The sequence below is a fragment of the Hemitrygon akajei genome, chromosome 2 (assembly GCF_048418815.1).
Source record: "Hemitrygon akajei chromosome 2, sHemAka1.3, whole genome shotgun sequence".
In the NCBI taxonomy this organism is placed as follows: domain Eukaryota; kingdom Metazoa; phylum Chordata; class Chondrichthyes; order Myliobatiformes; family Dasyatidae; genus Hemitrygon; species Hemitrygon akajei.
In genome coordinates, this window is record NC_133125.1 from 880536 (window position 1) to 894872 (window position 14337).

Here is a 14337-nt window from a genome sequence, read left to right on the forward strand (position 1 = left end):
GATATTCTGCCTTTTCCATTGGATGTCCTAAGCTGGATGTGCAGGAACCAACATGTCCTAGAGCCACAAAGTGTTAATTAAGAAGTAGGGCCCTCTGTCTATAACTTTGCCTGAGGACATTGCACAGTCTATCCAGTGAATTAAGAAACCCTCAGGTTGGATGGCATAGTCAAGGGAAGCAGGTGTAAGCCACATGTCAGTGAGGCAAAGCACACAGCAGTCCCTCAGTTCCCTCTGGTAGGTCAGTGTTGCTCTTGGTTCATCAGCTTTGTTTTCAATGGCCTGAATGTCAGTTAATAGTATGCTGAGCAAGGGTTCTTGCATCCAAACTAATTCAGTCCCTACCTGCAGTTAGCCCAACCATCCTGCCACACCGAGGTAAGAGGCTGTGTCTCAAAACTCAAGAGATTCTGCAGATGCTAGAAAATCTTGAGCAACAAACAAATGCTGGAGGAACTCAGCAGGACAGGCAGCATCTGAGTCAGATAGGACTCATGATGAAAGGTTTCAGCCAGAAACATCAACTGTTCATTTCCCTCCACAGACCTGCTTGACATGCTGAGCTCCTCCAGCATTTTGCATGTGTTTCTCAAGTGGTTGCACCTGGAGGATAGGTGACTGCTTAGGGACAAACCTGGAGAAACAGCTCTCCTGCCCCCAAATGTACTCAGCTGGGGACTCAATACAGTTTAATCTCCCTCAACACCTTATGATCACTTTCCATATCCTTAATGTCTTTGGCATCTAGAAATTATAACTCCTTCTTAAATATATTTACCAATTTAGCACTGGCAGCTTTCTGTAATAACAGTTACTGTTGTTCACCCATCAGAGTGAAGGAATTTCTCTTAACTTCAGTCCAGTATCTCTTGCCCTGTTATCTGATCCATCATTTCTGACACAACATCCTTCCTATTTGTCAGTATAACCTTCTCAGAAATTTGTAAGTTTCAATGAGATCACATCTTGTTCTTCTAAACTTGAATGAATACTAACCAAGTCAATGTAATTGTCTGAAAGTGTCCAGTCCAACATTTCTAGCTGATATCACCTAATAAGTAATGACAATCACAAGAAAGAAAGCAATCAGCTTTGAAAGAATATTTCTTTTATTAGTTGTTTTCTCAAGAACTAAGTAGTACTAAATATGTGCTATTGGCTTCATTTAAATCTTCTCTAAAGTAGGAACACACACAAATAGCTGGAGGAACTCAATAGGCCAGGCAAAAAGTACAGTGGATGTTTTGGGTCTACTGTAGGAAGACTGGTTGTTGTTCCACTCAATGTCAGAAACAGTTTTAACGCTGCCGACTAACTACTGAACAATGTAAAAAGAGAAAATAAAACTCCATGAAGCATATAGCTAGAAGAGTTAGTTGTAGTGACTATTCCCCGTTCATATTTGAAGTAAGGCTGGTTGTGCAGCCAAAAAACGGGCACATCCAGACTCTCGTTCTGATGGAAACATTTTCCACTCATCAGCTGGTAGTGGTAGCTTCCCACAAGGTAAAAATCCCAATGTTATTTTTATTTGGTAATCAGTAACTATCCTCTTGATGTTATATAATACAGCAAACCCAAACATGATAATTGGTAAGGACTGTGCTTAACATAAAGAAACCTTCAGTTGGCAAATAGGATTATCCTTCTCTGCCTTTTATCTCATTTCATTTCCTGTTCCTTCCAGAATATTCACATAATGATAATAAACCAATTACAAATTAGCCTGAAAAGATCTGTTTATTTGAAATCTGTCTTTTATGCAGTAACAATTGTTAATCCATGATCAGACTACCTCACTAGTTCCATGAGGTTTTACCTTGTACACAGGCCTTTCATGACACCTCATCAAATACCTTCTGAAGATCTACATCAGCATATTCCCCTTTGTTGAAACTGATTGTTGCTGTAGCTAATATGTCAAATATAATTAACAATTCATAAACCATGTTGACTTGCTTTAAGATTTCCAAATGACAGCTGTTTCACCCTTGATTCGAGATCAAAACATCTTAGACCATAAGACTTAAGCTGTTAGGAACAGGATTAGGCCATTTGACTCACTGAGCCTGCTCGCCCATTCCATCGTGGCTGATTAATTATCCCTCTCAAAACCATTCTCCCAGTAACCTTTGACACCCTGACTAGTGACCAGTGAGTGAGTGGGCCAGTGAAGGAGTGGAGCTTTGAGGCTTTGGCTCGAGAGGTTTTGTCAGTTGGCTTGTGCAATCAAGTCAATCAAGATTTGAATAGCTCAGACTCAGCAGAAAGCAGTTGATTGGGCAATTGAAAATTGAAAAGCTCAAACAAATAAAAGGAGGGGTAGCTCAAGCTGAGCGGCCAGTGAGTGAGTGGGCCAGTGAAGGAGTGGAGCTTTGAGGCTTTGGGTCAAGAGGCTTTGGCGAGAAGAGGTGGAGGATGAGCTTGCTTCCAGTGAGGTAAGGCCGGGTAAGTTTCTTTAATTAATTTAATTAACTTGGGAGATGGTAATGGAGGCAGTAGATAGGGCAGTCCAGTGCTCTGATTATAGGATGTGGGAAGTCAGGGACAGCACAATTGTCTCTGATGACTACACCTGCAAAAGGTGCATCCAGCTGCAGCTCCTGTCAACCCAAGTTAGGGAACTGCAGCTGGATGAACTTCGGATCATTCAAGAGGCAGAGGCAGTACTAGATCAGAGATTCAGGGAGACAGTCACACCTAAAAGTCAGGAGCCAGGTAACCAGGTGACTGTTAGGAGAGGGAAGGGGAATAGACAGAAAGAGCAGAGCACCCCTGTGGCCGTTCCCATCAACAATAAGTATACTGTTTTCGATACTGTTGGTGGGGATGACCTACCAGGGACAAGTTGTAGTGGTTGCGTCTCTGGCACTGAGACTGGACCCTCAGCTCAGAAAGGAAGGAGGGAAAAGAGGAAAGCAGTAGTGATAGGGGATTCGATAGTTAGGGGGACAGATAAAAGGTTCTGTGAGAGAGATCGAGAATCCCGGAATGTTCTGTTGCCTCCCTGGTGCCAGGGTCTGCAATATTGCGGATCGAGTTCTCGGTATTCTCAGGAGAGAGGGTGAGCAGGCAGATGTTGTGGTCTGCACGGGGACCAATGACATAGATAGGAGCAGGGATGAAGTCCTGAAGAAGGAATATAGGGAGTTAGAAAAGAAGTTCAAAAGCAGGACCTCAAGGGTGGTAATCTTGGGATTGCTGCCAGTGCCACGAGACAGAGAGGGTAGGAATAGGAAATCATGGCAGATGAATGCATGGCTGAAGAGTTGGTGCAGGGGGCAGGGGTTCAGATTTCTGGATTATTGGGATCTCTTCTGGGGAAGGATAAGAGGGGACTTGATAGAGGTCTACAAGATTATGAGAGGTATAGATAGGGTGAACAGCCAGTACCTGTTTCCCAGAGCACGAATAGCAAACACCAGAGGACATGTGGACAAAGTTAAGGGAGGGAAGTTTAGGGGAGACATTAGGGGTAAGTTTTTTACACAGAGGGTTGTAAGTGCCTGGAATGACTTGGCAGGGATGGTGGTGGAGGCTAAAACATTAGGGGTATTTAACAGCCTCTTGGACAGGCACATGGATGAAAGAAAAAGAGGGTTACAGTGTAGTGTGGGTTTAGTACTTTTTGTAAGGAATATATGGGTTGGCACAACATTGAGGGCTGAAGGACCTGTACTGTGCTGTAGTGTTCTAGTGTTAATCAAGAACCTATCAATCTCTGCTTTAAATATACCCAATGACTTGGCCTCTACAGCTATCTGTTGCAATATATTCCACAGATTCACCACCCTTTGGCTAAAGAAATTCTTCCTCATCTCTGTTCTAAATGGATGTCCTTCTGAAGCTGTGCTCTCTGGTCCTGGACTCACCCACGATAAGAAACATCCCCCAACAGAAAATAGTCTTTGTTAGTGACTCAGATCACAAGAATAATTATTAATGAAAATAAGCTTAGCTTGATGTTGCATAATTTGGCAATTGTACAAGTCAAAACATTGGTAATAAGCATAATTATGATATGCAAGTTCTCCATTTCTTGATAAATTTTCCCAGAGTATGGTTTAAAAGTATAATCATTGAAATTCCAACATTATCATCATGTTATAATGTTCAGTGTGATTCTATGCATTTTTAACCATTATTGAGTTTTATTTTTCTGTACCTTCATAAGTTTCCAGGTTCTGCAGCAGTACAAACAACATTTTGTGAGGAGGAATATGAAAGCTGCTAAACAGGTAGCAAGCAATGCTACCACATCCAGGCAATGATATTGATACCATGACAGAGAATGTGCTGCAGGCCGCAAATGTTTCGCTCCTCCATGTCGCATTACAAACTCAATCCAGTACACAGATCTTTCCAATGGAGTTAATTGTTGGTCATGATGAATTCTAGATAACTTCATTGCATTTTCTTTGTATCTAAGGGAATAAAAGTAATTAATTTTTCTGTTTTCTCTTTATTTTGAAGCTTAATTTGGATTATAGTGTGCAGTTGAATTTTTTACAGTAAAGACATCAAGAAGATTGAAAGAGTGCAGAAGAAATTGTGTTTGTAAAGGAGTAAAAGTCCTTTGGATAGTTTAATTGAATATATGTGTATAAGTTAACAAATTACTCTGACTGCACTCAATGCAAACTACATCTCAGATACAAACAAGTTCAATATTTTAACTCAAATTTCAGGAGAGCTCCCTGCTGCAATATCAAGTTCTTTCTTTCTTTCTAATATCTTTTCAAAAAGCCAAATCATGCCTCATTACAGCCCAAAAGTGTGATGCAATTGCCTGTATTTCTCCAGTCAACTTAATGCAATGCTAGTCAGTTATTAAATGAAGTTGGAGATGTCGCAGTAAAGGACGATCTTTGCCAAATCTTCATCATGACTATACCTTAACTGCATATATGAAAGGTTAACTTTCATTTGAGTTCAAAAGTCAGGAAATTATGTTGTGGCTTTATGAAACTCTAATTAGGCAGCATCTGGCATTAGATAATTCTTCCAAAAATGGTTGTTTAGGAAGGATGTCAAGATTTGGAGAGGGTACAGAAGAGGTTTACCAGGATGCTGCCTGGATTAGTGGGCATGTGCTATAATGAGAGATTGGACAAACTTGGTTTTTTCTTTTGGACTGGCAGACTCGGGGAAATTTGATAGAGGTTTATAAATTATGAGAGACATAGACTGTATCTTCTACCCCAGGGTCAAAATGTTTAATACCAGAGGACAACATTTAAGGTGAGTGGTGGTAGTTTCAAATGAGATGCAAGGGGCACTATTTTTTTTACATAGAATGGTGAGTACCTGTAATCAACTGCCTGGGGTGGGAGTTGAGACAGATAGATTAGGGCATTCAGGGGACATTTAGATAGGCACATGAATGTGAGGAAAATGAGAGGATACCTGTGTGTGTGTATATATTGGAGGCACAGAAGCATGAAGGCACACACTCAACAATTCAGGAACAGCTTCTTCCCTTCTGCCACCTGATTCCTAAATAGATCATGAACCCATGAACACTACTTCACCTTTTTTAATATTATTTCTGTTTTTACACTACTTTTAACTATTTAATATACATATATACACTTACTGCAATTGATTTTCTTATATTTTTCTGTTCTACATGCTTATGAATTGCAATGTATTACTGCCGTTAAGTTAACAAATTTCACAACATATGCCAGTGATATTAAACCTGATACTGAATTACAATCAGGTTTAATATTACTGGCATACGTCATGAAATATGTTGTTATCTGGCAGCAGTACATTGCAATAAATAATGATAAAACCTATAAATTTCAACAAGGTGATCTAAATTAATGACAAACATAAAACACAAAATAATTGATTGCATAACATAGAAAATAGGTGCAGGAGTAGGCCATTTGGCACTTTGAGCCTGCACCGCCATTCAGTATGATCATGGCTGATCATCCAACTCAGAACCCTGTACCTGCTTTCTCTCCATACCCCCTGATCCCTTTAGCCACAAGGGCCATATCTAACTTCCTCTTAAATATAGCCAATGAACTGGCCTCAACTGTTTCCTGTGGCAGAGAATTCCACAGATTCACCACTCTCTGTGTGAAGAAGTTTTTCCTCATCTCTGTCCTAAAAGGCTTCCCCTTTATCCTTAAACTGTGACCCCTCGTTCTGGACTTCCCCAACATTGGAAACAATCTTCCTGCATCTAGCCTGTCCAATCCCTTTAGAATTTTATACATTTCAATAAGATCCCCCCTCAATCTTCTAAATTCCAGTGAGTATAAGCCTAGACGATCAGTCTTTCTTCATATGAAAGTCCTGCCATCCCAGGAATCAATCTGGTGAACCTTCTCTGTACTCCCTCTATAGCAAGAATGTCTTTCCTCAGATTAGGGGACCAAAACTGCACACAATACTCTAGGTGCGGTCTCACCAAGGCCTTGTATAACTGCAGTTGAACCTCCCTGCTCCTGTACTCAAATCCTTTTGCTATGAATGCCAACATACCATTTGCCTTTTTCACCACCCGCTGTACCTGCATGCCCACCTTCAATGACTGGTGTACAATGACACCCAGGTCTCGTTGCACCTCCCCTTTTCCTAATCGGCCACCATTCAGATAATAATCAGTTTTCCTGTTCTTGCACCCAAAGTGGATAACCTCACATTTATCCACATTAAATTGCATCTGCCATGAATCTGCCCACTCACCTAACCTATCCAAGTCACCCTGCATCCTCTTAGCATCCTCCTCACAGCTAACACCGCCACCCAGCTTTGTGTCATCCACAAACTTGGAGATGCTGCATTTAATTCCCTCGTCTAAATCATTAATATATATTGTAAACAACTGGGCTCCCAGCACTGAGCCTTGCAGTACCTCACTAGTCACAGAATTCACCCTCTTTAATATGATGCACCAAATCTTCACTGGTGCTGCCAATTGGTTTTAGAAATCACATAATTAGTTAAATGGAGAACACCTGTGTACAGTCACGGTGTTTCAATTGATTGTAGTAAAAATACATCAGTGTCTGGAAGGTCCAATTGCTTCAACTGTGGATATAGACTTCCACTTGGCAAAACAGAAGCCAAGGGGTTGGTGGGGATAAGAATTAGGAGATTATGGGCTTAAGAGGAGACCATAGGACCACAAGACATAGGAGCAGAATGAGGCCATCTGGTCCATCAAGTCTGCTCCACCATTCAATCATGGCTGATCCTTTCTTTAAATCTCCTCCTCAACCCCAGTTCCTGGCCTTCTCCTTGTAATCTTTGATGCCATGTCCTATCAATCTCTGCCATAAATACACCCAATGACCTGGCCTCCACAACTGCATGTGGCAACAAATTTCACAAATTCACCACTCTTTGGCTAAAGAAATTTCTCTGCATCTCTGTTTTGAAAGGTTGCCCCTGAATTCTGAGGCTGTGTCCTCTTTCCTAGACTGTCCCACCATGGGAGACATCCTTTCCACATCTACTCTATCTAAGTCTTTCAACATTTGCAAGGTTTCAATGAGATCCCCCCCCATCCTTCTGAATTCCAGCCAGTAGAGACCTAGAACCATCAAACGTTCCTCGTATGATAAATCTTTCATTCCTGGTATCATCCTTGTGAACCTTATCTGGACCCTCTCCAAATCCAGCAAATCGTATCTAAGATGAGGGGCCCAAAACTATTCACACTAAAGGTGAGGCGTCACCAGTGCCTTATAGAGCCTCAGCATCACATCCTTCCTCTTGTATTCTAGACCTCTTGAAATGAATGCTAACATTGCATTTGCGTTCCTCACCACCAACTCAACCTGCAAGCTAACCTTCAGGATGTTCTACACAAGGGCTCCCAAGTCCCTCTGCATCTCGGATTCCGAGATTTTCTCCCCGTTTAGAAAATAGTCTGCACATTTATCTCTATTAACAAAGCGCATGACCATGCATTTTCCAACATTGTATTTCACTTGCCACTTTCTGGCCCATTCTCCTAATCTGTCTAAATCCTTCTGCATCCTACCTGTTTACTCAAAACTATCTGCCCTTCCACTAATCCTGGTATCCTCTGAAAACTTAGCAACAAAGCCATCTATTCCATCATCTAAATCATTTATACAGAGCCTAAAAGGAAGTGGTTCCAGTACCGACCCCATGGGAACACCACTAGTCACTGGCAGCTAACCAGAAAAGCATCTTTCTATTCCCACTCGCTACCTCCTACCAATCAGCTAATGCTCAAACCATGTTTACCTCTCAGGTGCTGGGATCCGGGATGTTTCTGATTGCGTCCATGATATCCTGAAGTTTTGAAGCTGAACAGCCAGAGGTGATGGTACATATTGGTACCAAAGGCATAGGTGGGAAATGGGAGGAGGTCCTGAAAACGGACTGCAGGGAGTTAGGAAAGAAACTGAGAAGCAGGAATACAAGGGTAGTAATATCATATCGGGATTACTGCCTGTGCCAATGCGACAGTGTGTATAGGAATAGAGTGAGGTGGAGGATAAATATGTGGCTGAGGGATTGGATCGGGGACAGGGGTTCAGATTTCTGGATCATTGGGACCCCTTTTGGGGCAGGGGTGACCTGTACAAAAAGGACGGGTTGCACTTGAATCCGAAGGGGACCAATATTCTGGCAGAGAAGTTTGCTGAGACTTTTGGGGACAATTTAAACTAGAATTGCTGGGGGATGGGAACCGAACTGAAGAGACGGAGGAAGAGGTGGTTAGCTCACAAATAAAGAAAGCTTGTAGACAGTGTGAGAGGGAGGACAGGTAATAGAGCAGGGATGCTCTCAGACTGATGGTTTGAGATGTGTCTATTTTAATGCAAGGAGTGTTGTGAACAAAGTGGATGAGCTTAGAGCATGGATCAGTACTTGGAGCTATGGTGTTGTGGTCATTACGGAGACTTGGATGGCTCAGGGGCAGGAATGATGACTTTGAGTGCCAGGCTTTAGATGTTTCAGAAAGGACGGGGAAGGGGAGCAAAAGAGGTGGGGGTGTGGCACTGCTGATCAGAGATAGTGTCATTGCTACAGAAAAGGAGGAAGTCATGGAGGGATTGTCTACGGAGTCTCTGTGGGTGTTAGTTAGAAACAGGAAGTGGTCAATAACTCTACTGGGTGATTTTTATAGACTACTCTTTAGTAACAGGGACATCAAGGAGCAGATAGGGAGACAGATTCTGGAACAATCCAATAATAACAGGGTTGTCATGATGGGAGATTAGAATTTCCACAATATAAATTGGCATCTCCTGAGTGCAAGGGGTTTAGATGGGGTGGAATGTGTTAGGTGTGTTCAGGAAGGTTTTCTGACACAATATGTAGATAAGCCTACAAGAGGAGAGACTGTACATGATCTGGTATTGTGAAATAAACCTGGTTAGGTGTCAGGTCTCTCAGTGGGAAAGTATTTTGGACATTTCTATGTCCTTTACCATAGCATTGAAGAGGGATAGGAACAGACAAGTTAGGGAAATATTCAATTGGAGGAAGGGGAAATATGAAGCTATCAGGCAGGAACTTGGAAATGTAAATTGGGACAGATGTTCTCAGGGAAATGTACGGCAGAAATGTGGCAAATATTCAGGGGATATTTGCGTGGAGTTCTGCATAGGTATGTTCCAATGAGACAGGACAGGATGGTAGGGTACAGGAACCATGGTGTACAAAGGCTGTTGAAAATCTAGTCAATAAGAAAAGAAAAACTTAGGAAAGGTTCAAAAAACTAGGTAATGATAGAGATCTAGAAAATTATAAATCCCTTCTCTTCATGATTTTTATAAATGACCTGGATGAAGGAGTGGAGGGATGGGTTAGTAAATTTGCTGGTGACATAGAAGTTGGGGCTGTTGTGGATAGTGTGGAGGGCTGTCAGAGGTTACAGTGGGACATTGATAGGATGCAAAACTGAGCTGAGAAGTGGCAGATGGAATTCAACCCAGGTAAGTGTGATGTGGTTCATTTTGGTAGGTCAAATATGATGGCAAAATATCGTATTAGTGGTAAGACTCTTGGCAGTGTGGAGGATCAGAGGGATCTTGGGGTCCGAGTCCAGAGGACACTCAAAGCTGCTTCGTTAAGAAGGTGTACGGTGCCCTTCATCAATCATGGGATTCAGTTCAAGAGCTGAGAGGTAATGTTGCAGCTCTATAGGACCCTGGTCAGACCCCACTTGGAGTACTGTGCTCAGTCTGGTTACCTCACTACAGGAAGGATGTAGAAACTATAGAAAGGGTGTAGAGGAGATTTACAAGAATGTTGCCTGGATCGGGGAGCATGCCTTATGAGAATAGGTTGAGTGAACTCGGCCTTTTCTCCTTGGAGTGAAGGAAGATGAGAGGTGACCTGATAGAGGTGTACAAGATGATGAGAGGTATTGATTGTGTGGACAATCAGATGCTTTTTCCCAGGGCTGAAATGGTTGCCACAAGAGGACACAGGTTTAAGGTGCTGGGGAGTAGTTACAGAGGAGATGTCAGGGGTAAGTTTTTTTTATGCAGAGAGTGGTGAGTGCATGGAATGGGCTGCTGGCGACAGTGGTGGAGGTGGATACAATTGGGTCTTTTAAGAGACTCTTGGATAGGTACACGGAGTTAGAAAAATAGAGGGCTAAGGGTAACTTTCTCGGTAATTTCTAAAGGAAGCACATGTTCGTCACAGCATTGTGGGCTGACGGGCCTGTATTGTGCTGTAGGTTTTTTGTGCTTTTATATTAGTAACTTCCCTGTAATACCACGGGTTCTTAACCTGGTAAGCAGCTTTATGTGTGGCACCATATCAAAGATCTTCTGTAAGTCCAAATATACAGTACAATGTCCACTGCATCACCTTTTTCTATCCTACTTATAATTTCCTCAAAGAATTCCAACAGGTTCATCAGGCAGGATTTTCCCTGAAGGAAACCATGTTGACTTTGTGCTGTCTTGTCCTGTGTCACCAAGTACTCCATCACCTTGCAGTTAACAATTGACTCTGACATCTTCCGAACCAGTGAGGTCAGGCTAACTGGTCTATAATTTCCTTCCTGCTGCCTTCTTCTTTTCTTAAAGAGTGGAGTAACATTTGCAATTTTCCAGTCCTCTGGCATCATGCCAGAGTCCAATGATTTTTGAAAGATCATTTTTAATGCCACCACAATCTCTATCATTACCTCTTTCAGAACGCTAGGGTACAGTTCCTGTGGTTCGGGTGACTTATGTACCTTTAGGTCTTTCAGCTTTTTGAGCACCTTCTCTCTTGTAACAGTAACTGTAACCACTTCTCTTCCTTTACATACTACAACATCAGGCATACTGCTTGTGTCTTCCACTGTGGAAGACATGAAAATACTTATCTAGTTCATCGGCCATCTCCTTGTCCCCCGTTATTATTTCTCCTGCCTCATTTTCTAGCAGTCCTATATCCACTCTCATTTCTCTTTTGTTTTTAACACACTGGGAAAACCTTTTGTAACACTTACCCACAAAGGCTGGTATATGTCTAGGGGAAAAGGAGATCCAGCTACACACCAACCCCGCCTCCCGTACACGCAGGTGCTGTGAGAATCGAGTTTATGCCTCGCTCCCGCCGACAGTATCAAACCCACAACAAATACCGTTATGAAATACAATTTAAAGAGTTTACTAAAATTAAAAGAGTATTAGGCAATACAATATATATATATACAAGGAAAAAAACAAAAGGCGCCAACTTATCAAAGTTCAGTCAGGGTAGTGCACTCGTTGGAGCTCAACCAGCGAACGATTCGACCCCTCGTCGCTTGCCTCCGACTTCAACATCTTCCACCTCGGACTCCCCGGTGGTCTTCCGAGCGCACGTCCACCTTCCTCGGCTCTTCCTCCCGACTCCTTCACACCCCAAGCCCGCGCAACCCCTCCCCCAAGTTCCCAGCCTCACAAAACACAATAACATTCCCCATTGATTAACAAATTAATACAATTACCATATCAGCCATTCTAAAGCGAAACAACGGCGAGAGAAACATTTAACAGACAAAGAAGCATTCCTACTCGTAACAAACCAAAGAAGCCCTTTTTAGTAACATACACAGGACATTGTACATTCTCTCCCCACCAGCAAATGTCATGCCCTCATGGCATTACTAGAGTTCCCCAAAGCGTCTTGCAACACACAAAACCCAACCCAGGTGCAGAAAGCAGTGATATAACTACCCAGAGCAGTAGAAATCACACTCGGTTCTCCTGGTACCACATATGTCAACTGCTCCAGGGGGCACCTAATCCTCTGAGATCTCCATACTCCTTCTGCCCCACTGGGCTCCCTCTTCACCTGTGAACCCACTGTCTCGGACACCCCAGGTCTACCTGACAGACCCTCACCCCCTTCCTCACGGGGGTCCTCCCTCACCTGAGATCTCTCCAGCTCACGCTCGGGCTCCACCCTCTCTCCCACCAATGTTGGCTGCCTCTCCATCTGACCCTCAAGACCGTCCCTCCTCTCACCCAATTCAGTATGGGAAGGGCCAGGAGCCTCCTCTCCTGGTACTGGAGCACCAGCGAATGGGAACAGGGGCCATTCATCTGAGTCGTCCTCTTCCGAATCGGTAGCCATTTCCGAGCAAGGGACCCGTCCCCGCTCTTCAGCAGCGGGCTCTTCCCTTTCTCCGTGCCCTCGCAGAGTCCTTGTACTAGGCGTAACCTCCCACTCTGGCTCCGTATCCACCTGCACCGCTTGACCCAGCGGCAGCAGGTGATTCCGATGGAGTACCTTGATAGGCCCTTTCCCATCCTCAGGTTTCACCCGGTAAACTGGCAGGTTCAGCATCTGGCTCTCTATTACATAGGGGCTGGCCGCCCATCGATCTGCAAACTTGTGCTTACCAGGGAGTCCCAAATTCCGTAAAAGGACCCGGTCGCCCGGCAATAATTGAACAAACTTCACCTTTCGATCATACCGCATCTTATTCCTCTGATTTTGTTTGGTAGCCACCGCCTCGGCCAACTCGTATGCCCGCTGTAACTCCCTCTTCATGTCAGACACATACTTTAGATGGGACTTCCCGGGTAATTCACCCACTTCACCCCCAAAACACAAGTCAATGGGCAACCTCGCTTCCCGCCCGAACATCAGATAATAGGACGAATATCCTGTAGCATCATTGCGAGTACAATTGTAACAGTGAACCAATTGTCCAATATGACGACTCCACCTGCTTTTCTGCCCAATCTCCAGCGTTCCGAGCATATCCAACAGGGTCCTGTTGAACCTCTCTGGCTGTGGATCTCCCTGTGGGTGATAAGGGGTAGTCCTGGATTTCTCAACCCCAAGCATAGTCAGTAATTCATGGATAAGGCAGCTCTCAAAGTCCCACCCCTGATCACTATGGATTCGCCTGGGAAGGCCGTAATGAACAAAATACTTCTCCCATAACACCTTCGCCACTGTCGTCACCTTCTGATCCTTAGTGGGAAATGCCTGAGCATAGTGAGTGTAATGATCGGTGATAACTAAGACATTCGCGGTGTTGCTGGTGTCAGGCTCAATCAACAGAAAATCCATACATACCAGGTCCAGAGGTCCCGCACTCTGCAAGTGCGACAGTGGAGCCGCCAACATGGGCAGGGTCTTCCTCCGGATGCAACGACTGCAGCCCCTACAGTATTCTTCGACTTCTTGCCTCATCCGGGGCCAGTAGAACCGGTCTTTGAGTAATCCATAGGTCTTTTCCACCCCCAAGTGTCCAGAATCATCATGTAGGGCCTGGAGTACAGCCTGCCGATACTCCTCCGGCAGGACCAGTTGCCAACAGTGGGGTTGGTCCAGAGGCGCTGTTACCTGGTACAAGATTTGGTTCTTTAACTTCAACCGAGACCACTCCTTCAACAACAGGGGCACGAATGGGTGTTTCGCCTTCTCAGCCAACGCCCCATCCCCCTTCTCGACCGCTCTCCACACTGTGCCAATGCCCGGGTCATTTTGCTGAGCAGCTGCCACTTCCCCCGGACTCAGTTCCGGCAACTGTTTAGTCCGTAGTGCGGTCAGGTCACAGTAAGCTAGTGGTATGGCGTCGTCAAAAACCCCCAAATGGTCCACGGCGTGTTCCAGCCTCCCTCTTCCCTCGGCCTTCACGGTGATAGCAAACTGACACATCGCCTTCACTCCAGGGGCAGGGACACTCTCCCACCCCTCGTCCCTCTCCTGTTCCCCCGGCTCCTGACGAGACAAAGCATCCGCATCGACATTCTTGCTTCCGGGCCGGTACCTCAGGCTGAAATCATATACCGACAAGGCCGCCAGCCACCGATGTCCTGTGGCATCCAGCTTCGCCGAAGTCAAAATATAAGTGAGAGGATTGTTATCCGTTCTCACCTCAAACTTGGC

General features: G+C 44.2%; 1 protein-coding gene across 1 annotated transcript in view; it reads right to left on the bottom strand.

The window, feature by feature from the left end:
• Window positions 1–1721: 1721 nt before the first annotated feature.
• Window positions 1722–14337, bottom strand: part of LOC140738569 (UDP-glucuronosyltransferase 2A2-like) — a 228066-nt gene continuing 215450 nt past the window's right edge. Inside the window, exon 6 of the mRNA XM_073066038.1 lies at window positions 1722–4424. Coding sequence (XP_072922139.1) covers window positions 4142–4424 — 283 coding nt within the window. The 3' untranslated portion in view covers window positions 1722–4141. The remainder of the gene's footprint in view (window positions 4425–14337) is intronic.